We start from the raw sequence: 26,988 nt of genomic DNA on the forward strand, positions 1-26,988 counted from the left end.
CCCAGAAGTAGTTTAGACACAGGAACTGAGGACTAAACCTGAGCATCTAAGCCAGTGCATCCAATCCTTCATAACCATGCAGTAAACACCCGGTGGAGAATGAAAGGGACTTTATGTCATCAGCACACCAGACAACCAGACAAAATATTGCAGCATTTCCATTACATGCTGTTATTCTCCCTTAAAAAAACAAGGGAAAAAACCTCAAACCTGAACCCCCTCCACTCCCCCACCCCCCAAAAAAAACCCAACACCCAAAAAACCAACCAAAAAACAACCCAACCAAAAAACAACTACTGGACACCAAAGGAAAAAAGGAAGAAAGTTTCATGTTTTGTCAACTCCCAAATATTCTCTGGGAAGCTCAGTGGTAGCTCTGTATCCTCCAGTACCTCTCCTCTTCTTCTATCTCATCTTTTTATTGACTGTCATTTAGTACAGAAGACCAGCACTCAGTACCTTTTTCTTATCCAGAAAGTGAAGAGATTTTATTTTACCCAGAGAAACCTTTAACTAAAAGGCAAACTGATTTCATAAAAGCAACCTAGTGTTAGGCTGACTGGAAGGCCCTCCACTTCCTATATCCTCTCCACAACTGTATTTTTTTTCTAAGCATGCTAGATGCAGAATAAACAAAAGGTTGACCTTCAAATAGACATCAACTTAAAACTAATTTTAAGGAAAATACTGAAAATGCCTATATATGTGTGTGTGATATTCAGATTATCACTCATTGTTTTTAAAATGAGATTAACCCACTGTAGTGCCCAAGAGGCTGAATGTAGATTACACAGCAAATACGATTCTGTGAGTTCAAGTGTTCCAACCAGAAAATGTCAGTATTCAAGTTTTTAATGACACTTGTTTTAAGTGATATTTATATATGGTGACTATAATATTTACCAGTGCCTAAATGACAGCTACAGATGGTTTTCAGAAGATTGTGCAGACTGTCTGAAGCAGGAGTCAAAAAGACAGGACAAAATCCAATTCAGTGTTCACAATTCAGCTGAATAAGCCTCTGCAAAAACTTCCAGTTATGAATTTTCCAATAACAACATCCTCACGTAGTACCAGGTAACATAAAATTTCTATGTGCAAACTATATGGAATTAATCTACAGGGACGCAGTTTGCTGTGACACAGAGTTTGTGCAAGTATAACTAGACATGGAAGTGTTTCTAAATATTGTGAATTATGCTTTTATAGTGGAAGATTAATATGCATCTACTTAAAACACTAGAAAAACTAAAGATATAATATTGACAGTAACATCTCTTTCCCTAATATTACCACATTATCAATGTCAGCACATCAGAGAGAAAAAACACACCTCTGACAATACTAATGCCCAGCTAATTTGTGAAGACGTAAAAAGGGCTTTAGGATCTTTCATATCTGTAAAGGAAAGTATTATTCTGGAAATCAGTGACCAAAAGTATTAAGAGTTTTAAATTTTCCATCCACATTTTTAATTCCAACTGCTTCAAGGTAGCCTTCAGAAATCACCATGAAAGTTTTATTAATTCTTTCACTACAATATTAGAAGTCATCTGACAAGTGTGGAAGAGTATTTGTTTAGGAGACAGAAAGCAGAATTTAAAAGCCACTTGATATTAAATGGAAGTTCCAGGCAGTCATGTGGCTTGAATCAATCAACTCCAACTCTAAAAATACTTGGTCCATACCAAATGAAACTCAATCACACAGATACTCACACCTTTTTATTTTATACTCAGCACACATCCTTCCTCAAGTCTTACATCAGGAACTGCCAAGGCTTTAAGATGAGCCGTAACTACTATTGTGACATTAATTTGCTTACAAACACAGAATCCTTATGCTTTTCAGACGTTTTAATGTTACCCTAGGAAACTAAAATTGTTTCTACACATACTGTTTTCAAAATGCAAAGAGGAAACATAAATAACCAGAAGTAGTTATTCTAAGGCACAAATGGAGCTCAGCACCACTCTTCACGGCATAACATTTCAAAGAGAAGGTTTTAATTATACAGTAGTGCTAAATCACAGCTATCATGCGTAGGACATGTGCTGATGCTGGCCATGACAACATTATTTCATCCCGTCTGCAATCAAACAAAAAAATCACTGTTGTTGTGCAATCTTATGACAAGCATATGCCTAGAATAAGAGCACTCACTCTGCAACTACTACTCAGTTCCTATTAGAGAATTATAACTTGTTATTTATGAGCATTAATGGCATCTAGACATAGTATTTAAATCTCTCTCAGGAAGTGTTAAAAATGCTAAGAATGTTGCCGTGGTAGCAGACATATTATATTTAGTAAATGAACTCTGAAGTATTCTCTTGCATTAAGTATTCCACTATATGTATAATACTCAAACGATTTTGGTTTTGTAGAAAACCATCACCATCTAGAGTACAGGTAACAGGAGAACAAAGAGCTTGCATTCTATTGAGGATACTTCAGGAAGTTGTAAGTTTGAATGTTACAGTCAGTTAACACATTGTTATGAATATCTCTTTTAAAAAAGTGAAAAGGAGAGCATTTGTAACAGTATCAAGTTGCTTAATTCTTTTGTTTGAGCTCAAAAGTTATGTATGCCAAAAAATCTTGTAAATTGCAAGGTACATATTCTATACAAATGAATAAAATTACAGCTTTAATTCACATTTATAAAGTATCTGCTTTTGTTCCTTAAACAGTAACAATACAACATATTTTGTTCAGAATTATTTTATTTGGATTATAGCAATTAGTATCACTGATCAGTAGGCCAAATCCAGGCAGAGAGCACAGAATCAATTTCACAAGCCAAAAACACGGACTAGTATTTTAGCATACAAACCATTTAACTGCATTATCAAGTAGAAATATCTTCCAAACATGCATAAAAAGTCTAGTCTTAATCTTTCAGAGCTCCAGGTAATATCAGATTCCTAAATATACAAAAAATACATTTAACTTATGATAACCTTAGTGAATCAGACTTATAAAATTACAATTTTGTTCTTCACAACATAGAAAAAAATACAAAAATGACTGTATATAGTTTGCACCCAAATTTCACTGACATAAATATACATCAAAATGTATGATTTGATGTATACTCATGAAAATTTTAAGCTGAAAGATAGGTTTTAAGATGACACTGCAGATTGGTCCACACAAATGCCAACCTTTCTACCGATAAATAAAAAAACCCACTTTGATAGAAACATCACATTGTAAAAAATTACAATTTACCTGCACTGTAACCTGCATCCTACTGTAATTTACAATATGAACATTTCTACAATTCCAGTTGTAAACTATACACTGATAAGAACCTTGGTCTTTTAGAGGGTAATGACTAACTCGGACAGAGCTGGCATGGTAGAACATGAAGTACTGTCGACTGAGTTGGTGCACACAACACAAAGACTACCAAAGCAGAAAACCTGTCTGCTGCAGAAGTTTGGTGATGCTGATGGAAAACATGCGAGCCAAGTAAACAGTCTGTGGGGAAAAAAACCCAACCCTCTAGATCTGTGACAAAAAGTACTAATCAAAGCTTCTATTATAAAGTTCACAAACCACATTACAATTTCAGTGACAGATGAGGGAAAAATTGTTCTTATGAGGAGGAAAAACCCCACACGTGTGACCAAAGTCAGTACTGGGGAAAAACCCAAACAGTATTAGGGCACTGCACTACAGTTCTTAATGAAGATCACTTTCTAGTGATTTCCATGGAAGCTAAACCTGAAAGAGCACTGCAAGCTGAAGTGCTAGAATTCTTGTACATAACAACTGCATGTTCATACTTCAGAATATAATTTTTAAATCAACTTTGCTGATAAGATTTCTTACTACCAAAGCAATTTCTATTTATTTTAAAAGTAACTTGCTTTTAAAAGACGTAGTTTATTTGCATTTGTGTGGTAAATTAATATTTTCAATTAAATATTCCATAATAAAGCTTACTCAGTAACGACGTTGGTTGTACAAGCCTTCTCCCTAATGGCAGCTCTCTTTGCTTTAACACAGTGCCAATGTTATCTCATACAGATCTGTACTACATCTTTCTCATCAACAGAGCTATGACTTTGTTTCATATAGGAATACTACACAGCCATTTCTTTCCCCAAATTGGGCCAACAAATCTGAAACGAAATCTTTTATTTGGGCACAGAAATTCAATCAAGAAAAATTCAGGAGCTGAGCATCAAAATATCCAGTAACCTGAGCATGTGAGGAAATCAGATCCTTTAGATGACATCCTTCAGAAATACTGACACTCTTGATAGCAAGTATAAGCAAAAGGAGATGTTTTGTTCAGAGGTGGAAGTTTACACTGAACTCGTTGTTCAAAAGTGTAATGCAACATCTCTCAGATCACTACAACAAAACACCTGATGAAGTGAATTGAAATCGTTGCATCTTTGAATGCCAAACCACTTTGAGATTGGATATGGCCATAGCATTTTTTATTAGTCAACAGCTGTCTCTAAAAGGTTTAAAATAGAAGCAAAAGTCATTATTGTGTTACCCTCTCCCTGCTTACAACAGTCCTGTTTGTGTTGAACAGGAAAGGTATTATACTGTTACTGAGCGCTAGGAAAATTCAGTCAGGCTTTTTGATGGAGCCAAAGGAAATTATTGAAGAATACAGTTTTAAATATAGCTCTGACAAACAAACCGAAATAATTGTAAATCCAGCTCTCCCCAAGTGCTAGAACAGAGAGCCTGTGCCCTCAGTACTGACTGGCTATGTGAGCTATAACGCATCAAGCACCAGTAACTGGGACACAGATACAGGCCCCATCCAGGAGGAGGTGCTGGTAGGAACAGCATGAGACTAGTATTGCAGCTACCACAGAAGTGGTCACACCTCCTTTATTCGCTAAATCATGATTTACAAAAGGGAAGCCAGAGAAGCCCTTGTGGCGTTGTCTAGTGGCTCCGACTGGATGAAGACAGGACTATTCAACTATCAAGAGCACAGACCACGACCTACATTTCCTTTTGCCTTTGCTTGGATATCTGTTCACTTCCCTGTTCCCTTGGTCCCTTCCATCCCCCTGCCCACCAACAGCCTGTTCATAACGGGGCACTGCTCACACAGCATTAGTGCATTACACCTTGCCACAAGGTTTTCTCAGTTCTTTCATTTCCTCTTTTACCTTCCCAAGGAAAGGCTTAGCCTGAGAAGCCAGAGAAAGCACCTAAGAAAATTTAACTTTCTATGGTCTTCTGCTCTTTCAAAAGAGCAAATGAGGGAAGGCTTGTCCAATCTGCAAAAGCAGCATGTAACGCACGAGATAATCTGCTTTCAAAGAAGGAGCTTATGACTTTGCAACATTTCAGAAGCTGAGTGCCTGGAACTGCCTGCTTGGATACGCCAGAGTGATACGCATTAGACACTTGAGAAAAACTAGGTTGAGGAACAAGGTCCTCAAATGATTCCACAGCAGACCAAATAGTCCTCAACACTGAAACATGAATACCACTGAGACAGTGGAGAGTGATTAGAGATGATTATTTAAAGTAAAAAAGGAAGAACTGCACCGGTTTCTGGGTGACCTGCCTCCTTATATTGTTTAGATTCATTACTGATATCACTAAAAATATTACAGTCAGGTTTGGGGTTTTTTTTTTATATATTTAAAAAAGTATCCAGAGATGCAGTAGAGGAGTTTTAATATTTCAGATAAACATTTTAGCCTCTGAATTAACATTAGCATTTGAGTAATCAGCTTAAACAAGATCTTCAGAGAACACACTCTGGTCAGACACCCTACTGTTTAAATTCCTAAAGAACCACATTCCCCTCATTTCTTATAGTTAGTTTCCTGTTCTTGTTCCCATCACCTTTTAAATACACAACCTACCTTTCTAAATTCAAACACTTTGCCCGGATTACGTTGTCCACTGAAGTCTCTGACAAAATCCTAAAGTATTCCAGAGCATATTGTTTGCTTTCACAGCAATACATACAGTTTCTGGCATGCAGTCAAGCACTTAAAAAGAAGAGGTATCGGTAATATAATCCCAATTCAAGCAATTAGTGGGTACAACTTCATCACTCATACTGCAACCTTCAGGCATTTAGTAACAAATGAAAACCATTTAGCACATCATTTAAGGAAAAGGCTAACTGCCAAGCCATATAAAGTTTAAAAGTTTTCTGAAGCACTGCAAGCTGAAAATTATTTCAATGTTTTACATTGTGGAATTTCAGTGAAATCAGATTTATTGGTTATTCTTGCTAAATTATTGGTCTTTTACGTCTGACATTTTATCCAGGTATATTCTTTATAAACGTGCTGGGTATTGAAAATCTGCAGCATTTTGATGTTTGAAAAGTTCTGAAAAATAGTTCAAATTACTCCGACTTCTTGTGTTCTTCAGTGTGGGAGAGTACCTTTCGCCTCTGGTGTAGCATATGAAAATACAGCTGAGGAAAGACTGAAGAGAAAACAGACTTAAGTAAATAAAGTATGAGGTGTGGCTTATGTGTTAACGTAAGATGCACAGGCACAAGCTCAAGATCACAAATTATTTATTAAAAGAAAACATGCTTATCCGCTTTCCACTCAAGTCATCAATTGCCTTTTATTCTTTAAAGAGAATAAGTGATAATGTCCTTAGGCTTCAGGTACTATTTATTTTTTGCTAGAGCAATCACATTTTTAATTAAATGCAAAATGCCTTCTTTAACTCTGCACGTACAAGCAGGATGACACAAGTTTCCTGAACTGCACACACGCAGTAGAAAGTAAATATATTGCAGAGAGGAAAAAGTCCTTCTGAAAGAATGAAATTTGCAGATTTGTTTCATTTCTTATAATTCTAGTGTCACTTTTTCAGGATCTAAGGAACTCTATATAAACTAGTGCCTCTATCATCACTTCTATCTTCCATGCAAAGCTTTTTCTCCTCCTGTTTCTAAGACTACATTACACAGTATGCTTGCAGAACAACAAAGCAGGGGATGGAAAACATACACATACGTAAACAGCAAAAGCTAGAATTGCCATGAGACTAAACCTTTGTGAACCATATAAAAATTAAACACGGTCAGTAACAGCCTAAATTATATCAGTTACACATGCAGAATGCATGTCATAAACATAAGCCAAACTATTTAATTTGCGTACTAATTTTTTTTTTTTGAGTAAGTATTTTTTCTTTTGGCTTTCTTTACCTTGTATTTCATTTCCTGATTGTTTGCCCCATATCCCAAATCCCTCCACCAGTGTTAAGGACTGAATACAGCTGTCCAGAGACATAACAGAATACAGAGCCACGTGCTTTCTCCATTAGAAGTTTAATAATGGATCCCCATTACTATGCAAAGAATTTAATAACATCTTTTCTAGCAAGATGTCAATTTTGACAGACAAGTAGTAAATTAGAGATATAAAGTGAAGTAAATGGTAAGATGCAACTATCAAGAGTTAGCTTCTCAGAGTTAAGGTACCAATTCACAATAATAATAAAAAAAATAATAAAACCCTCTGCATTCAAGTTACACATCCAGCAAATGATAACAGATCACAGAAAATACCTCATTTAAGAGACAGCATTTTAATGGAGAAAGTGGGCTAAAAGTGTTACTTGGGTTCAATGTGGGTTCTCTTCCACATGACCTGTCAACTGTGATCTCGCTACTGCACAAAAAGTAATTAATACTTATGGTTATTTTGATTAAACCAAACGATATTATTCTGGCTGCTTGAAGTTAGTAACATCATCATTTTTGGAGGAGGGGAACAAAGAGAAACAAATCCATGAAAAGTGTTTTTTTAAGAACAGCTGGAAAAACTTATGAACCTTGATGTCAGGATTACAAGATGGTTCACAGAAAGTCTAAATGCTTGTTATAGGGACAGCCACACTACTGAAATTTAAATCTTTGTTTTATCATTCTGCACAAACAACAGGGTTCATATAAAGACAGCTGCAGAGATAGCTAACAGCAGCAACATCATCACTACAGTATTCTGCATGTCAGACTTTCTTTGCACATTTAAATTTCCTAAAGGCTTCTGTGTTCCTATTCCCCATTTCAAAGCAGCAAAGCCAAATCTTCATTCCATCTACAGCAACATCAACCAGAGACTGTCACAATTCAAATTTATTCAACAGAAACGGTTCCCTACCCACTAATGCAAAAGTGGTGTTCTTATTCCTGACAAAAGAACTAAATTTTAAGAAGCTGGTTTGAACTTTGTTCTCCTGAAAGTCTAAGTGGGGGAAAAAAAAAATATGAAGATGTCAACATTTCCCTACAGTTATTTAATATTCCAAGTGTAAGAGAAAAAACATGTATTCCTGGTTTGCGGGTGTTGGTAGAAAGCAATCCTTGCAGTTTTAACTCTGACTTTTTTCTTTAGATAATTTTCAAAATTAATTTTGCAAAATTAGTAATAAGTATGTCAATCCCACAATTATTAGCTTTTCCTATTACAGCTTTTAATATTAAAAAAAACCCAACGCTGACAAACTCATACTTACTTGGAATGTAAGAGATCATAACCAGGATCAGGAACGTATAGTAGTCAAAAGAAAAATTGTACTTGTTAGGTAAACTAATGGAATACAAGCCAGACTGCCTGACGAAGGGTAACGCAGCATATATTGTGAGTAATTCGCCTGAGACTCCCATTGGATACAATACTATAAACAAAGTGTATCTAGAACAAAAAACATTTACAGAAAGGATTAAAAGTTATGACAAACTCTGGCAAAGCATTTGTTAAATGCTAATATGGATATTCAAATTTTAAATTCTCAACGCAGTATTTATTTCCCTTAGCTCTTATTTGATTAGAGCATGGCAAGGTGTGAATATTATTGCAAGATAAGTACTGAAATCAGCAATCAGTTTGAATTATTTAAAGATTACCTCTGAGAATCTGACAAGTCTTTAAAACTATTCTCACACACAGAGTTACTTTCATTTCTGAACTCTTTGGTAGAAGCCATTATATTACTTAAAATGGCATCAAACACAGTTGATATTAATCAATGAGCTTAAAGATTGTTCCAAGTACTACCCTTGAATTTAAGGGTTACTGTTACATGTCAGTTTACTTACTGTTACCCCTTACTGTTACATGTCAGTTTCTGATAAACACAATCATTTTGTAAATGGGACTGAGTTCTGACAAACTACTCTTCCAGCTTACAATGTAACAGGGGTTTTTTTAACCCAAAATCAGCTGGAAACAAGTGAGGAAGTCACATTCACCAACAGGGCAACTCCCTCAAGGTAGAATCTAATTTTTGTACTGCAACTATTTCCAAGATAAATATCCTTGTCAATTCAGTGCTTTAAGGCTACAATTTCTATTATGCCACCTACCTGGCCCATTTGATGAGATAAGGCAGATGGTTTAACAAGCTAAACGTATAAAAAGAATAACGGATTATCTCAGTGATTGTCCAGGCCACCACAAACAGCAGGACGCTATCTTCAGTTTGTACCTGTAAGAAAGAAAAAAAGCTCAATACGAATTCAAGCATTACTAGTTACTCACCAGACCCAAGAAAACCTCAAAGAAATCAATTCCCATGGGTTGCTTTACTGCATCATTTTAGAGAACAGACTCCAAGAATGAGCTTAAAAGCAAAACCAGTAAAAAACTCTTCCTATCATGCTCCATATTTTTCAAGTTGCTTAAGAACAGCTCTGCTTGGTGATCAAATAACTTAAGATCTCCCATTCTATGCAAGGTGAATTAGTACAAGAAATCCCTGAAATGCTGAGAACGACTCCTAACTCTTCCCATTCCTATACAGTACCAGTTTTTATTTCAGTCCTATGATTGCTTCCTACCACAGCAAGTGGAAAGAATGATAACATATTAGTCTAACACTCAATATCTGGTTTAGACTTTATATTCTGATCCTAGTCCATGCTACTTCTGAGTAGAAGCACTGTTTTCCTGTCTCTACAGATGAGAAACAGTCCTAATTTTGAGCAGAGGCAGAACAGCTAACACCAGGACATAGGCTGGGGGAGAGAAGAAACAGAAGCTCAGATTGTCTCACCTCAGGTAAGCTTGACAGCTACCCACTTCACTGTTCCTTGCTCCTTTTTCTGCTTATTGTATCCAGCATAGTTCCTCTAATGTTACACTCAAGGCATTATTCTATTTCACTGCTTTACACGTCTTAAAAAGATTTTATTTCAGACACACATCACTAAACTAGCTTTTACTCTCTTTATATTTTGAAGGTTAATCTTCAAAAGCATATATTTTAAAATGAATTATTAGATTTATTAGATTTGGGAGCATAATTACGAGGTTTAAGTTTCAGATGGAATAACACTGATCAAGTAGTATATGGGGTCACACACCTGCACTACAAACTCTTGAGAGCACAAACACAATTTTTATGCAGCCCTCCCACTCTTTCCCTCCCCTTCAACAGAATTCTCAGCTGTATGAGTATCTTGAGCCCAAATTCAGTGGATTGTGGGAACAAAAAGAGCTCAACCACAAGGGCCTGCATTTTCTTTTTTCCTCCAACTCTTGAAAGAAAGGGAAAAGGAAGTCAGTAGGTATGGGTAGTATACCCTGCTCATCTTGTGCAAAGTGCATATACAAACAGAAGAAGGAACAAGAAAATATACGGGAAATCGGAAACCTTTTAACAGGAGAGGACTGATCATATATTTGCATGTAAAAACGCTCATGAGGATTACCCATAAACAACTTTCTGTTACAGACTACAAAACCCAGAATGATTTATAAAGAAATCATGGGATATCCTGGAATGTAGAGCTGCTGTTAATCTATATTCTGCTGTGTATAGCATTTCAAGTCACTCTCCTTGCATTTTGCAGCAAACACACCTTGTCCTTTTTCCACATGAAACTAATAATTCGCTTATATTTTAATCTTTCTTACATCACCATGTAAGAACAAAATCCAAAACTTATCTGAAGATTTTCAGAGACAAGACCAAATCTATTTTCACATTGCTACAGGATCCTAATCTTGTCTGGGGTCTGCTTTATAATCAAGACTTAGCTCTCAACCTGGAAAAGTTAACAGCACTTCACAGATGCTGCTGTTCCTAAGGAGCAACATGCTTCACAAGCACTCCAGAGCTGCATCTTCTGGTCAAATCAGGAGTAGCAGCTTAGTGAGTTCACCTAAACCTATGCGTCACAGACTTCAACCTGTACTTTGAAACCCCACTTCTTTCATTAACTACAGAAGTTAGTAAAACCAAGAAACAAAAATTTGTAGCTTGAAGTAGCACCCATGGACACGAGCAAGGACAAGAAACTGTGAAGCTAACAGTGAATGATACCTGTAGAAGTAGAAAATCTAGTAGTTACAATCCAATTCTATCACAGGACTTCTGTAACACTGCCTTCTCAGGTCTAGTCTTTCCCATCTACTTTAATATTAGAACTGTGTTTGGAAGTTTTATAATGGTTCGCACCATTATAAAACACACACACACACACAACCCTGTTAAGGTCACTTAAAGAATCACTGATTGTGCCTTTATAACTTGTGTCCCTATTTAAGGAAGAAAAAAAAATATTTAAGGAAGAAATAAATACCGGAAATTGGTGGTGCTTTAGATAAAAGAGTGACTGATGCTGTTTTCAAATAGCTTCATTCTGTGCAGTAATGAGCAGAAGACTACTGTGCATTTTATCATCATATTTGAACTACATTCCACAGCTCATCATTAAAAAGTACACTTCTTACACACTAACAGATCTGTCAGATGTCTGTCACTGCTGGAACATCTCTTTGAGGACTGACAATTTTTCAATACTTCAAATAAAGATGTCAGAGATACACATTATCAAACCCCTGGGAACTGATTTACAAACAGTCTCGCAAGACTCTTACTCATTTAGACACTGCTAATGCTACATTTGTATCATTCCTCTTCCAAGTTGAGGTTAAGAGGGATAGTACAGCAAATAAACAGTAGACCCTTAACAAACCACTAAGCTCAATGCTGCCCTCAGAACTGAATTTCTCTTCCTCTACTTTTTCATGCCAGTCTTTGAAGGAGGTGTTAAGTCAAAGCACATTTTACACTTTATTTACAACTTATTTGTCCAACTGCCTTAAAGGTCAATCATACCACACACATCATTCTTTGGCATGTGTTTCAGACCAATTTATCATCAAGGAGAGTCCTGAATATATTTTAGCTTAACTTCAATACTATGAATAGCAGACAATGTTTGTTAAAAATATTAGAGAATCCCAGAGCCTTTTAAGATGCAAAGATGAGAATTGGGAATCAACAAAATAAAGCCTGAGAGGTTTTTACTGTTCTCCTTACCCATGAAAAGGGAAATTCTATCGATTTCTCCACATTAATAGTAACAGTTTGATAAATTATTTGCAGAAAAATTCAGTTAAACACATAATTAAGTCATCCAGTGCAGAAAAGTAAAGTCAAAAGTAAAGTTAAAAGTAAAGTTGCACTCTGCAACTGTAATGGTAAAAGAGCAAGCCTTCCTCCAGAGCACTGGTTCTCTGGTACATCAATTAAAAAAAAAAAAAAAAGGAAGCTTCACAGTAGGCACAAAGGGCCTGACAGACATTTGTGTTACACAGTATTACTCAAATTTTACATAGATGTAAAGCAGTGATGAATCAGGCTTTTAAACTGCACTCACCCATTTAAGAGTTCTGAACTTTCCATCGAGGACTTCTTTTACTACAACTTAGTCTTAAATATCATAAATTAAGCTGATCTTCCCACTTTAATTATGCTTTACTACTGGACATCAATTCACACCTGCAGCTCAATATGCTATACATGTCATCTTCACACCACTCCTTTTGACTGACTGTTCTACAAAGGTTCATCCAAATATACACACTATGCTTATCTGCAACTTATCTGTAACTGCACCCAATTGGATAAGCATTAAATCACTGCTGACACCATTTTTTAATTATCCATCAGAACTGGGTGTGGAATTATTTATCAGAACAGAACTCTACAAAGGCCTGCCATGATGTCACCAGATGATCTCACTGTTCACACAAATTCAAAAAGACAACTTTGAACTGAAGGGCACCTTCTATTCTCCTATGTCTAATTACTTCTAGCATTTCACACCAGTCTGCTCATTCTCTTCCCTCCTATGTAGGAGAAACTGTAAAATTCACAAACCAATTCCTTTCTGATGTAATGACAAAACTATTACAAGTACTGTATTACATGCCCGGTCCTCCTCCCCTAAGCCTACAGCTACTCATATGGTGCAGGTAAGGGGAATCTCATTGCTACCCAAAGAAGTGTGCAGTACTTTAACATTTGCCATGCTTTAACATTTATTATAAATACTTTCATATTGAATTTAACAACACATCAGCACTAAATTCAACAAAAAGCACAAACATGTTAGTGGCAAGAAGCATGCTTCAAATCACATCACATATCTAGAAGAGTATTCTGACAAAGGAGGGATGCAATACAGATGTTTCTTCTTTTAACTATATTATATATTAAAACAGTCTGGAAAAGCAAGATACTGAACAAGTCTCACTCAAAAAGTTAAAGAGGAAAACTGCGTTTTATTTTACAAGAACCTCATCATGCAACTGCATAGCTTACAAGTTCCATAAAGCTGTGTGAGAATTTAATCCTGGACTTCACCATGGAGCTCACTTGTGCAGACAGCCCTTTAGAAAAAGTAGAACACTCGTGACACTTTCAATACATCTCCCCAGGTGAGACTGCATGCTCTCTGCTTGGGGGAAGGGCAGGGGTCAGAATACAGCCTCTGCATTTGATTTATTTGCTCTAAGTCACAGGTGAAAAACTCATCACAATATTTCTCATCCTTACCATTCTTATGTCCACTTTCCAAGACATTAAAAAAGTAACACATAATACAGTCTCTCCCAAGGCTTTAACCAAAAGACCACACAAACGTGAGGCAAAACCTGAATGTACTATTGTTGAAAGAATGCTTGTTAAAGAAATCCTTGTTAAAAATTGAATGTTAGGCTGAACTTGTTGCTCCCATTTTCTTCCATTTTGCTGGTTTTCTCTGGTGAGAATGTGGGCATAAGTTTCAAAAAACCTAACCCACAATCATTTTGCAGACTTCCCTTTGATGTCTAACAGACAACACATGGAATAATTCTTATCCATGCAATCCAACCTTTAACATTTGGGTTACTTCAAAACCAGGAGGCAATTCATAAAAACAGATTATAGCTGTTCTTTAGGGAGCACCAGATACCCCAACATTATACAGGTAATGAGCAAAACTACAGGCATATTTCTTTAAAAATATTTTATATATGTATCTAAAATCTAATGTCTTAGGATCACAAAGCTTTTTTGATCAAAATCTAGTATTTATCTCCAGTTAATTAACAGATACTGGAGTACATTTATTTGCACCAAAAGTGAGATCCATACAGAAGATAAGTGTTTACAAGATTTTGAGTTTGTTGAGGAAAAATAACATCCCTCCACTTTAAATAGCATGAAACTAAGGCTCTGCACGAACAAGCATCATAATATCAGAAAGGGCTATAAATTATTAGGAACTACAGTGACTTATATTATTCTACACATAGATGGATGCTCTGATAACAGATTTGGAGTAAGGCGGTAAAAGCAGCTTCCCTGAAGACTTGGTAATGAGACAAGCTCCTTAAGACATTCTCCATGTCAAGATTTGTATAAAGTACAGCAATATTTGGTGTGGTAAGCAATGAGAAAAAACCACACAGGCCCCAAAACCCACCTATGCTTAAATGTAAGAAAAATGAAGGACAGAGGGAAGATTATCCTGGAAAGTGATAACGGAGAACATCCAGGCACTGCTGTGCACAAACAGCTGAGGGGTAGCTTCCACGTGCCATGGTAAAGAAGGCAAGTTGTGTATGAAAGAAGGGGCAATGAGGAGATTTTGCTATTTATGGCACTAGTGAGATCAATACTAGAATGCTGTCCCAAATTCTGGGTTCCATATTACACACTGGAACCTCTTTAACTTTCAGTAAGGACTGCAAAATCTATTCAGGAGCTAGATGTCTTACAGTGAGAGGATCAGACCTCAGTCTATTTCACTGTCAAGAAAAGATTACATGAGATTTATTTTTATTTCTTTTGATCCACAGAAATTCACATAAACAATCTCACATCAGGATACAAACAGAAGCCATTTTAAGGAAAATAAGACAGCAATCAACACTTGCTTTTCACCATGGGTCATTAGTTTTTCTATCTATTTTGTAGCTTAACTTACCTCTTTTACACTATGTGTTACTGCCCACGTCAGGAAAACCCTTGACATCACTTGGAAAGCAGTCAGAACAACAGAAGAAGGAACAATGCCTGGAAGATATTTTGCAATTAGTAAATGTTCCTGACTATCAGGGTGGGAGGTGGGAAAATAAAACACAGCTAAACTCAGTTATTTGAAAGTTTTGGAAGGAAAGCATTTAATTTTTTAATTTGATAGTATGAAGCCTATCCTGTGGTGTGTCTATATAGCCTAGTGCAATGCAATCTCCTGACAAGACTCTGTGCATCAAAATGCAAATAAAAGCAATTGGTCTTGCTGCAATCATAGCACATTCCTTAATACACAACAGCTGAATAAGATAACTTCAATCAAATAGCTTTTGGGACAGTCTTTCAAATAAACCCTGTTTGATTAAAATATCCAAGATACTCTTCATTCCTGTGATTTAAAAAGTAAAACCAATAAAGATGTTTTGCAGAGTATATCCTAAAAAACAGCAAGCAAAAAGTATAATTACTTTGAATAAACACTGATCTAGCCCATATTCTGATAGATAGAACATTTGTAATTCCTTCCTGGGAATACAACTTTAAAAAAAAACCAACCAAACGAGCACAAACCAAAACCCCAGGAACAGCTCATGCACTGGTAGATACAGAAACATTTTAAAGATTTTCTCAAGGATGCAGATTTCACTGTTTCTTCTAAGCAAGTTCTGAGCTGCCAGTTAAACTGCCACTAAAAGTATCCTATCCACCCTGGCAGAGCAGGAATAGTTTTAGACTGCAAAATTACACAAAATTTCTAAACTTCACAGCACAAAGTTTTATTTTCTTCCAATAGCATGATGAAGACAAATGGAAGAGCTATTATAGCCCCTAATACACAGTAAAAAGTGCTTCTAAAACTAATGCAAGTCACAGCAAGCAACACAACAGCCTCAGAAAGATGGAAAGACCAAACTGGAAAGTAGAAGAGGAAGAAAGAGTAAGAAAAGCCAAAAGCAAGTTTCATTAGAATTACTTTCAGTCACACAGTCATTATACTAGTCGTCTTTCAGAGCAGAAAGAGGGAAAAATCCTACAAACACATTTCTCTTCAGTTTTATGACATACTGTTCATAATCTAATTCCTGTTGTAAAACCTCAGGGCAGAATTTCTGTTACTCAGACAACATAAAAAGGGATGCTATAAAATTCCACAATCTGTACTCATTAAAGGCTTACTCCTATGATATAACAGACCTTTTCTTTTATATAATTTAGATCATCCCTTCCTAAGCAAGATAAACTAATGTTGTTGCAAAGGAATCTATAAATAAACCAAAAAGATCGTGTAGGAACCATCCAAGATTATCTCACAAGACAAACAAGGTTTTTCATTACAGCCAAGACAATGCCAATCTATGCTAAAAACAGGAGATCAAAATAAGCAACCCACCAGCTACAATTTATGCAAATTTTACTTGCCTCTAATTATTTAGTCAATGCACTGGAAAGGTACCCAACAGACAATTTTAAACTTGGTATTTTTAAAAACATGTCACCGCTTCTCCAGCACTGCAGGTGCTAGAGCAGTGCTTGACAGAGGGCTCAGAACCAGAACCAAGCAGCAAGTAAGCCATGTCCAGACCTCTTCCAGATCCTGGACTAAGCCTCCCACCTCCAGCAGGAAATCTTCCAATTCCTAGCAAGTGCCTCCCCTCTCCCAGCAAGATCCTGACTGAGAACAGTCTGTATGCGTAGCTTACAGGTGGGGCCCTCATTTCCCCCCTAACTGAGCAGGCTAAAGCAAAGTCAACCAGTGCTGACATTGGCTTACCAGTAAGCATCACTATGGCAGGAGGCTGGTATGTAGTGATTCTGTAGGCTGAACCTGTAGTCACCAAAGCCTTCTTGCTTCTCTTCTCCACTCCCTTCACAAACTCCCTGTACTACTATTGCTTCTTCATTTTGGTGGCTCCTATCACCTCCTTCCATACCAAGTTCCTCCAGGCAGAAGCTCTTCCATGCTATCAATGCCATTCATACACTTGGATTCTGTCTGCTACACAAGTCAAGGAATTGCACGTTCACTTTCCATTTGCCTGCCCTTCAGTCCCTCCTCCTGATCTCTAGGCTTCATGTCACCTCCTCTCTTCATGTAGAGCTTTCCATTTTTTAAATCTTTGCCACATGCCGAAGTTCTGTTCTCAACCATGCTTGTTAGAGACATTCCCCTATCAATCTTCATATTTTGAAGAACGTGCCTGACAGATGCTAATGTTTCAGATTCTACTGAAAAGATGTGGAGAGAAAAGTTATGCTGATACACACAGCCATCTGTCACAGATAAGCTCCTCTATTGACAGAGAATTACAGCTCCAGTTGTAGCAATTAGTTTAGCAAGGACAAAGGAATCTGCAAATTTCCTGTTTCTCCTTGCATAGAAACTTTTACCAGAGTCAGTAGGACTACATCAGACAGCAGCAGTGTATCCAGCTGTGCAAAAACACATCTTTTTATTTAGCTGACAAGTGCTTCCATTAACAGAAAAAAAAATATCCATGGGCAATTATAATAAAATAAGTGGGTTTTTGGTAAAAAAACCAAACCTTTTTTTAGGAAAAGCAAAAAGATAGAGATATAATGGTATAAAATGTTGCAACATTCTACTAATGGCTCTCTTCACTAATATTATATTGTGTGACTGAGGATAACATGGGCTAAATGAATCCACATCTCAAATCAACCAAGCCAGGATTATTAGCTCTGCACACAGACAGGCTGGTACAGTCATCCTGTTTGCTGTTGTGCACCAGCCTGGAAGGCGAAACACAGGACTCTCCTGCTATTCACTGATTTGTGTGGACATATACTCTAAAGTGCGAGGAAAAGATAATCCAATTAATTTTTTTTACACTCTTTATTATATTTAGTACTAGTAAACATTGGCATCTGCACACAAGTTTAGCTTAAGAAAACAATAGAGCATTATAAATTTAGGATGGTAAAATAGCATTTTATTTGCAAGTTTTTTTGTCCCATATTCTGAGATTTAACTTTTCCTTCCTGCCACTTGTTAAATAAGACTTCAAAAATTTCACACTATTAATTTTTGACAAATTTTTTAAAAGTAAATATGGTTTATTCTGGTAAGAAACAGTAATTGAGATTTAGTAAAATAAAACAGTATTGGAAGGACTACCTTGGCACCACAGGCAAGTATATGATACATAAAGTTTAGTCTGAGAAGTCTTTATATTACTTTGAATATATAATCATTCATTTCTTGGGATGATCTGTGCACAGTCTACAAACTGTCCTTTATAAGATAACATTTTCAGAGTAACAATTATTCAGGAAGGTCAGAACTATGTTATCAAATACAGATTTAGACTGCCCTCTGCTGACAAAATTATGTATATGATTTTAAGTTTTCCAACTGTCACATTTAGTTATTAAAAAAATTAAAATCTTTTGCACAGGAATTCAGTATGAACCTACTTGTACCATAGCGAGACACCCTCCAGCATGTAGATTGTTTGTACAATACGTGAACATCAGCAGGTTTGTAGTTGCAGGTTCAGGAACCTTAATCCTATCTTATTCTTTAAATAGTAGCTAGCAAACATTCAGGTAGGAGCTCAAACACATTTAAATCACGAGACCACCTACCTGATCATAAGACTGTCTCTTTGTGAAGACTGGATTGTTTAGAAAATTCAGAGTTAAGCAAAGGTATACAAACAGGTACTGCTCCCTTTTATAGCACATTGGCTTTGATCTTGCAGAGATTGCGACACATCGTTTATTCTATGAACCAACCACCCAAATGCTGAGGCCAAACTGCTCATTACTCGCAACAACTAACGAAGTGGAGAAGATGTAATCCTGTTACTCAGACATGAGGCTCTTCAGGTTGACTGAGCCACGACACTGCTGCTGACCCCAGGCCGCTCACATACAGTTGAGTTCCTGGTAGCCAGCTAACAAACCAGCCTCATGGTACAGGCTAGCAAGAATTGTCAAGTCTTAAGTAATTCTTGCTCTTCAAACAGCTGAATCTGAGATAAAGAGTGGTTACCCCTTCCTAATTTTACAACACATATCTATGCTATATGGCTGTGGCCAAAGTTCTATTGCATGAAATGTTTTTATTAGAATTTAAATTACTTCCAGCTAGAAATATTTTTTTCTTGAGGAAAGACAGCTTGGTACAGAAGATTATAGGATGTAGAGGTAGAGAGTAATAATCTACTATAAAACATTTATAAACTGCTCTAAGATTTGTAGCATTAGAAGGATCTCTAGGTAAAAACAGAATGTCAAGTAATTGAAAACCCGTTACGCTATTTTTATTTTTGTGATTTAACTTGTCAAATTATTTAGTAAAAAATTGGACTGTACTTCAAGCAAAAATTAGTGAGTTATGCAAGAATTAAATCTGGTAATTCACAGATCATAACATTTTTAATGCTAATATATTGCTAAAACTGCAATCTTCTATAAAAATAATAAAACTGAAAATTTGCAAGCTTACCAAATGCACAGTGCAGAATCTAGAACAAAAAGAAAAATTCAAATCACTAACATTTCAAATGAAGCAATTCAGAAACACATTTAGTTCTATCACAAAAGCTTAACTTTCAATATTTGTATTTCAAAGACTAAGCTTAATATTTAGCTCTGATGCTCAAGCTGATAGCAGACAGTTAGCTCCCTCACCACTTGCTAGAAGGAAAAATCCAGCATTTGTGTGAGGTGTATATTTCTTCTGTTTGCCTTCAAATCACTCTATAAATGCTAATGAAAAAACAAGTACCTAGAAAGCACTGTTCAACAAAAGCTGCCTTATTTCTCCCAAAGAAAACACTCATGCCAATATTAATAACTCTAGGGAAGAAGACTACACCTACCTCAAGCAAAGCTCCAGTTTGGAAGAATTTCAGGGGCTTTTCTATTGAATAGTAAAGGCTATGGTAGCTACCTTTAGCCAAGTATGCTCGAACTAGACCAACTGCAATAACAAGCCATCTGAAAGAGAGAAAAAAGTCTAAGATAAGGAGATATTACGCAGAGCATAAATACAAAGAAATCCTTAATCCCTCTTTCAGTAACTGTGAAAGCAACAGGCATATAGCTGTTCTAAAGATACTGACTTTTTGCCTACCCTCTGTAACACTGAAAACATTAAATACTTGGATTCTCTGCAAATTTATCAAAGTCAAATATTATGCATTATTTAAACCTCTTTCAGCACCAACAATATCTTTAATGTCTAATTTTCAGTGAGCTGTATTTAGTTATAGAAGGTATTCATGACATTTTAAATAAGATTGGAATCACATTTTGTTTAGTTTAAGCAAAAAAAACATTTACTGCTAGTCAAAGATCTTTTACCATACCATAACTTAAAGAAGCATGACATAAACAATTAAGATTCAGAAGGCATTAATTTTAGTGTTCCAGTTCAAAGTAAACCCTTAGACTTTATGATAGACCATCCAGCTTAATTGCCAGCATATATTTTATGAGAAACAGTTATGGATAAGTAACTGCAAGAAAACTGAGCCTGCTAAAGCCTTGAAGGCAGCAATAGCCATGCTTGTCCCAGCTTTCCTTTTTAAGCAACAAATATATCTAGGCCTACATAAGCAGTGCCTATATAACTGCAACTATACTATAAAAAAACGTTATCTGTTAATCCTGCTGATTTTCCCCTCAGGCAATTTAGGAAGCAATGCTAAAAATTCTTCCTCCAGTCCTGGCTGACACAGTAAGATCTTTCACTACCACAGCTGTCCAGAGTCAGTGTTTGCCCACAACCTCAGAAATTCTTCAGTGAAGTCTAGGACAAGCCACAAAACTAAGGTGAGTACACCCTGGTCAAACACTTTTTCATTTGAAATTAGCATCTGTAGTTAACTTTATTTCCATGTTTGTGGCAAACATGGGGAGAAGGGGCTGGTGAACAATTAGTGGGAATCCTTACCAGCGGCTCCTGAACTTTTCACTGACAGGCTCATCCTAGCTGCCTTGCCCTCAGCCACTCTTAATGTCACCCTACTTTACCTCCACCCAAACCCAGAAGTGCTGTTACAATGCTTGTGCTAACAGTCACCAAACATCTCTAACAACAGCACACCTCAGTGGAAGTGCGTGTAGACATGTAGAAAGTCACCTAACTGTGCAATAGCTTTTTACTCTTCGGAAAAAAATAATCTGCAGCTGTGATTTTGTAACAGAGAAGGTGAAGTTCCCTTAATTTACAGCATACTAAATGCTTAGAAGAACCACATTAGCTTAGGTATTATGACGTATATACAAATATTTTCCCATATGTAACAGTTGTTTGAAATAACACTGTAAAGTTCAGATTTTTCAATAATAAGTAACTCTGGCATCCAAGTTTGTGTTCATAACAACATTTGTTGGTACAACTGAAACAAAGCTATTTCATTTCTGCCTGGACTTCTCAGAAGACAAGCACCAAAGAAAAGCAGTAGGAGTGAGGAAGAGAAATTGGGAATGAGAAACAAGCCCTGCCTTTTATTTTAGTTAAAGCTGTCTTGGGAAACAAAAAAACAATCACTTGCCAAGTAATTGCTGTTTACAAAGAAAGAATCAGATTAATTTGGTATTTGGATTTCGGTGCAGAATAAACCAGTAAGAGTATTAACTCTCCCTTGCAACACTGGCTGCTTCTGTTTTAGAATAGTAAATCAGAGCAGGTTGATGTTGTTCTGTTTGTACCTGTCAAGTTTCTCTATTTTTCCTAATCTACCATGTGTGTTGAGAAACTTTGCTGAATTGAGCAATTTCTCAGGTTGCACAAGATACCAGTTCTTGGTTGTGCCTGCAAATTGTTCTCACCTTGAAGTACATGGCTCCAAGAGGAGCTCCAGCACCTCGCTCATCTCCACCCTCCCTGCTGGATCACTGACTTCAGGAAGACTGTACTTTCCATTCCCAAAGAACACATCTCTTTTTTATCATTAAAATTACTATCCTTCAAAAAAATATTTAGTACAGACCAAAGTATTAATTCGTACAAAATTAAAAGCTGTGCCTACTCTGTGTTGAACATTTAGTACCTCTGTCCTGCTTCTGTGATTCTTAAATAGCTCATTACTATAACTAGAGAAAATGGCATAGAGTAGGTAAAAACAAGGAAGATTTCTTTTTACAGAAAACTGCAAAAGAAACTTGGTGAGAAGGTTAAAAGGGCAGCAAAAGGCACCACTGTCACATGGAAGCTAAGCTAGAAGTTATTTTTTCCTGTTTTCTCTGACCTGGGCACTAAAGTTTACCTGATATACCAGCCAGAGTTACATTTCATTAAATTACCACTGCCATGCCTGTGAACTTTAAGCTAGAGTCTTACATGCTTTGATTAATCCAAACTAAGGAAAATAAATACTGCATACACACAATTTAATTTTTTGTACTTTCAGTTGCCCAGACTTGATAAACAAGGTTTATGCTCAGTTTAATTCCCTTTATTTCTCTTACAAATTATAAAAAGGTGTTTTCTTATGCAAAGCCTACTGAGGTTCTACATCATTTATGCAAGAGAACACAGAAAAGTGATTCAGTGAATGAACCTGAAAAGGGAGAAGCCTACTTTGACTTTTAACAACTAGTCACTGAAAACGTGGACAATGAAACTTACAGCCCAGAACACTCTTTGCTCCATACTGATAACACCAACCCTTGTGAACTCAAAAGCTATTACATAAAGATCTATCTTGTTGCATGAAATCCTTTTGAAAGTCATTGTTTATACCACCATAGGCTACTTCTACCCAGAAGTACTAGTCAATGAGGGCACCTGACTAAAAATAAGAAACATAATCACATTTTAAAGCAGCTTATCAAACATTTACACTCAACTCTAACAGCATGCCCTCCCTCCCCACCCTCCCCCCCCTTATTCAGTGATTTCAGTCAACCACGGTTTTCAGGAAATCATTTCCATGCTGCATCAATGCCTCCAGAATGAGCTTCCTATGCCAGGTCAGGCATGACTACATGACTTCACGCTGTGACAGGAAAATAACAGTTTGACTGAACACAAGAGAAGAAAGATGCAATACTTTGTACATCTGAACGCTTTGAACCACTGTCAAAAAGACCTGAGCAAGTACAGCTGAGAACCAACTGCAGGACTGGTTATTCCCTGTTGCCACATTGGTCCCATTTCTGAAAGGAAACACCCGTTTAAACATTACCAAACGTTAAGTGCATGCAGCTTTATTTGGGGGTCCACAGATATATATACTTTTTCTACTGTTTTGCTCCTGCAAACGCCGTTGTACTACTAGGAATCCATATACCACATGCACTACATTACAAAATTAGAAACAAGATCATTGATTTTTAGAATCAATGTTTTCTTTAGCTAAGTCAAGATAAATGCAAAGTAAATACAATAATTATGCCAAGATTTTACAATTGTTACTGGATCCATTTTAAATAAAGCTAATAGCTAAGGCAACTATGATTTTAAAACATTTAGTCTGCTACCTGATCATTGCATGACAAAGCTGTTGCGTGCTTCAGTTTAAAAGCCACTTTTTTGTAAAACAAAACAAAAAGAACACTTAAAAAAATAATTCCATGTGCTTTATAGTATCACTTCATCACCTGGGCACCTTCACATTTTTGGTGTTTTCTTTTCACAATTCTCTTTCCAAGGCAGTGCTGTCTGCGAAGCTAAGTCTGAGCACTCTGACACAGGGACAGTAATTAATTACTGCCACCAGCTGTGTATCAATCTTTTCATACGAACCACTGAGCTTCTGCCAACCTTATTATGAAGACTTTTAAAAAGAATAACTAACTGAGGTTTGGTTTGTTTTTTTTTCCCCCCTAAGCTCAGTGATGTATATTGTGGAATTTCAGCAGTGTCCAGGGGAAAAGCAAAATCCTCATCCATTTGAAGACAAGTTACCAGTCAGAGCCCTCAGGGACTGACACCACAGAGGTATGAACCCTGATCACAGGACTCCTGTGGTAGGTGATTTCTGCAATTCGGGAAGCTAATCACAAACACGCACAGAAAAAAGAGCAGCTCATGTTAAAGCACCATATGCCACATCCCATCCAAGACTAGAATCTTCTAGAAGGTTTGGTATAAATCAGGAAAACAGGTAATATCACAACCAAGATTTACCTGACAACAGAAAGCCAAACACAGATTTATGCTATTTGTTTCTGAGATTCTAACACTTGGATTTGTTTTAATTTTTTCTTCTGAGGAAACAGAAATTTCATATGCTCAGGAACTTGCCTGCCATGATAAAAAGTTCAAGACCTCTAAAGAAACTTTCTATTTATACTGCAATTTCTCTCTCAGGTTTTTGAGATCTTTTATAAAGGTAAGTGAATTAAATAGGAGGTCAATGAGCAGGCAAATGCTTTTACTTCAAAGAGCTCAGAGAGGTTACCTTCTTAACACCAGGTAATTAAGAATTCTTAAAGAGAGATTATTTTTTATCAAACTGGTGGGTAATTATCATTCCCCTCTGAGTGAAATACCCTGCAAGTATCATACGGAGCCATACATCTGCTTAGCACTTCTGTTTCACAGAAACACACCTACTGGGTAATGGGTGTAACAAGCACCTTGCAAGAACTGAGCTCTCCCCTCTCAGCTACCTTGGTTCCACAGAGGTGTAACTACCTTATAAGCTGAACTAGCAGCAGCTGTCACCAGCAAAGAGAGGAATCATCACATCCAATTGCCTTACAGAAATAAATCATATCTGTGTTAGTTCTACAGTAATCTTCCCCCAAAATAGTGAGACTATTCTGTTTGCCCAACTTCTCACCTGCCAGGATTTATCTAGCGGAAAACAGGCTCATTCACGATCCATTTTAAAGGCCCTTTTCTCCACCCACCCCAATATCCTCAATCTTGCAAGAGATGATTTTATCTGGATTCCAGTAAGACTCTACAGCCTCTTAAAAAAACCCAACAAACAAATTCTCCTTTACCTTGAGAGTCCCCAATTGTTACTATTTTTACTTTTGTGCCTAACAACACACCCCAGCGGGCACCAACTGCCCAGGTCTCCATTTTGCTACGCAGGGCAGAGCAGAGCATCAGGCAGGCCCTGGAGCTCACACGTTGCAAGCAGCAGCTTTCAAATCCCCCCAAAAACAGGCAGCAGCTGAAGGGGTTGTGGGGAAATCTCGCAGGGCTCTAAAGGGTAACAGCTTTGTCTTCTGAACTACTATCACGAATAAATTCCCTGCATTTAGGTTCACCTCTACTGAAAAGTGCTGGAGTCCACACCACAGCCACAGTGAGGCAAGAACAGCAATCTACACAATCACCTGGATGAGAAAATAGTTGCAGAGCAAATTAAGGTGCCAATTATAAACCCCAGTAGTTCCCAGAAAACACGTGTGTGTGCTGTTCCACTGAATTAGTTTTGGAAGGGGCCCAAAGAAAGAGGACGAGCCGCAGAGCGGCTCACCCGGAGCTGAGCAGGCTGAGCCGGGGTTGCTGAGGCCTCGCACAGCCCGGGCAGGGGCAGCGCCAGGGACACGCACCGGGAACACCCCGGCACCGGGAACACCCCGGCACCGGGAACACCCCGGCACCAAACCCCGATCGGCACCGGGTTATCGTCATAGCACATGATGGAGACAACGGAGAAGCAAAGCAACTTTACACACACGCCCAAGAAACCCCTCTCCAGCATGAGAGGCAGCAAGAGAGGGTTTTGGTTACCGAAAGCATGCGGCACGACTACCGATAGCATGAGGGACCACGGGAACCACAGCGCATCTCCGTCCCACACCCGGGCAGGCTCGGCTCAAGCTGCAAGTACTCGAAGGGAGACCGGGCACAGCGGCAGCAAAGACCGAGCGAGTTCCTCCGGTCCAACTCCCTGCGCCGCTGAGGAACTCCTCTCCCAACCCGGCCCCGCTCCACCGGCCGGGACAGCGCCGGGGCCGCCAGCCGGACCGGCAAAACCGGGGCGGGCACAGGGACCCGCAGCCACGGCGGGAGGGCACACGCCTGCACGCACACACGGCGCCCGCAGGCTCCCAGCCGCCGCTGTTCGGGCACCGCTGCCTCTGACGGGACGGGCTCTGCCGAGCCAGGTGGCGCCGCGGGGCGGGGGGGGGGGAGTCCGAGCCGGCGCCGCAGGCAGAGGGGACGTAAGGAGCAGTAGCAGCGGCGGCGCCCGGCCGCCCCCCCGCCAACCCGCCCCGCCAGGCGGAGGGCAGCCGGTGCGGGGAAAGTTTCCCCGGTGTCGGGGAAGGCGGCGGCGGCCGGAGGAACGGCGGCGGCCGCTGTCCCGGGGAGGCGGGCGGGGCGCCCAGGGGAGCCCGGGCGCAGGCGGGTGACGCGCCCCTGCCAGGGAGAACCCCCGCGAGCGGTCGCGCCCGGCGGCCCCCGCACGCCTCCTTACCCCGCCGTCATCACCACGTTGTAGATAACGAGGTAGGCCGTGGCCAGGGCGCCCGGGCCCTTCCGCCGCCGCGGCTGCTGGCTGCCGTAGCCGTTATCCGCCCGGCTGCCGCCACTGCCAGACGCCGCCATGTTGCGGCGCTCCCGCGGCCTCCGTCCGCTCTCAGCGTACGGCGGGGCCGCGGGGCGGAACCTACCCGCCTCCCCCGGCGCCGGCGTCGCCATCTTGGAGGCGGGCAGGGCGCTCTGCGCAGTCGTGGGTTTCCCCGTCGCCGGGAGATGGTGCGGCCGCTACCCCCGGCCTCCCGCCCCGTTGCCGAGGGACGCTCCGGGTCACG

The 26,988-nt window shown here is 38.7% G+C and overlaps 1 protein-coding gene and 1 long non-coding RNA gene across 4 annotated transcripts in view; one reads left to right on the forward strand and one right to left on the reverse strand.

Moving 5' to 3' along the window:
- The window catches only part of LOC142602384 (uncharacterized), a 29,111-nt gene extending 5,527 nt beyond the window's left edge, over positions 1–23,584 (forward strand). Inside the window, exons 4-6 of the long non-coding RNA XR_012836167.1 lie at positions 9,936–10,034; positions 20,948–21,093; positions 23,187–23,584. This is a non-coding gene — a long non-coding RNA (uncharacterized LOC142602384). The remainder of the gene's footprint in view (positions 1–9,935; positions 10,035–20,947; positions 21,094–23,186) is intronic.
- Positions 2,709–26,874, reverse strand: HACD2 (3-hydroxyacyl-CoA dehydratase 2). 3 transcript variants are annotated; one of them, XM_075757073.1, is made up of 8 exons: positions 26,652–26,780; positions 23,175–23,264; positions 20,139–20,256; positions 19,763–19,781; positions 15,242–15,330; positions 9,341–9,462; positions 8,491–8,669; positions 2,709–6,438 (listed from the first exon to the last, which is right to left on the reverse strand). In XM_075757073.1, the coding sequence occupies exons 5-8, from the start codon at positions 15,287–15,289 to the stop codon at positions 6,356–6,358; spliced, it is 432 nt and encodes a 143-aa protein (XP_075613188.1). In that variant the 5' UTR covers positions 15,290–15,330; positions 19,763–19,781; positions 20,139–20,256; positions 23,175–23,264; positions 26,652–26,780; the 3' UTR covers positions 2,709–6,355. The 3 variants fall into 3 exon arrangements, with proteins under 3 accessions (XP_075613188.1, XP_075613186.1, XP_075613187.1); XM_075757071.1 differs by lacking the exon at positions 23,175–23,264 and having other exon boundaries at positions 26,652–26,874; XM_075757072.1 differs by lacking the exons at positions 23,175–23,264; positions 26,652–26,780 and adding an exon at positions 25,964–26,449.
- Between the last annotated feature and the right edge of the window lie 114 nt (positions 26,875–26,988).

This window comes from Balearica regulorum, chromosome 6 (assembly GCF_011004875.1).
Source record: "Balearica regulorum gibbericeps isolate bBalReg1 chromosome 6, bBalReg1.pri, whole genome shotgun sequence".
Lineage (NCBI taxonomy): Eukaryota > Metazoa > Chordata > Aves > Gruiformes > Gruidae > Balearica > Balearica regulorum.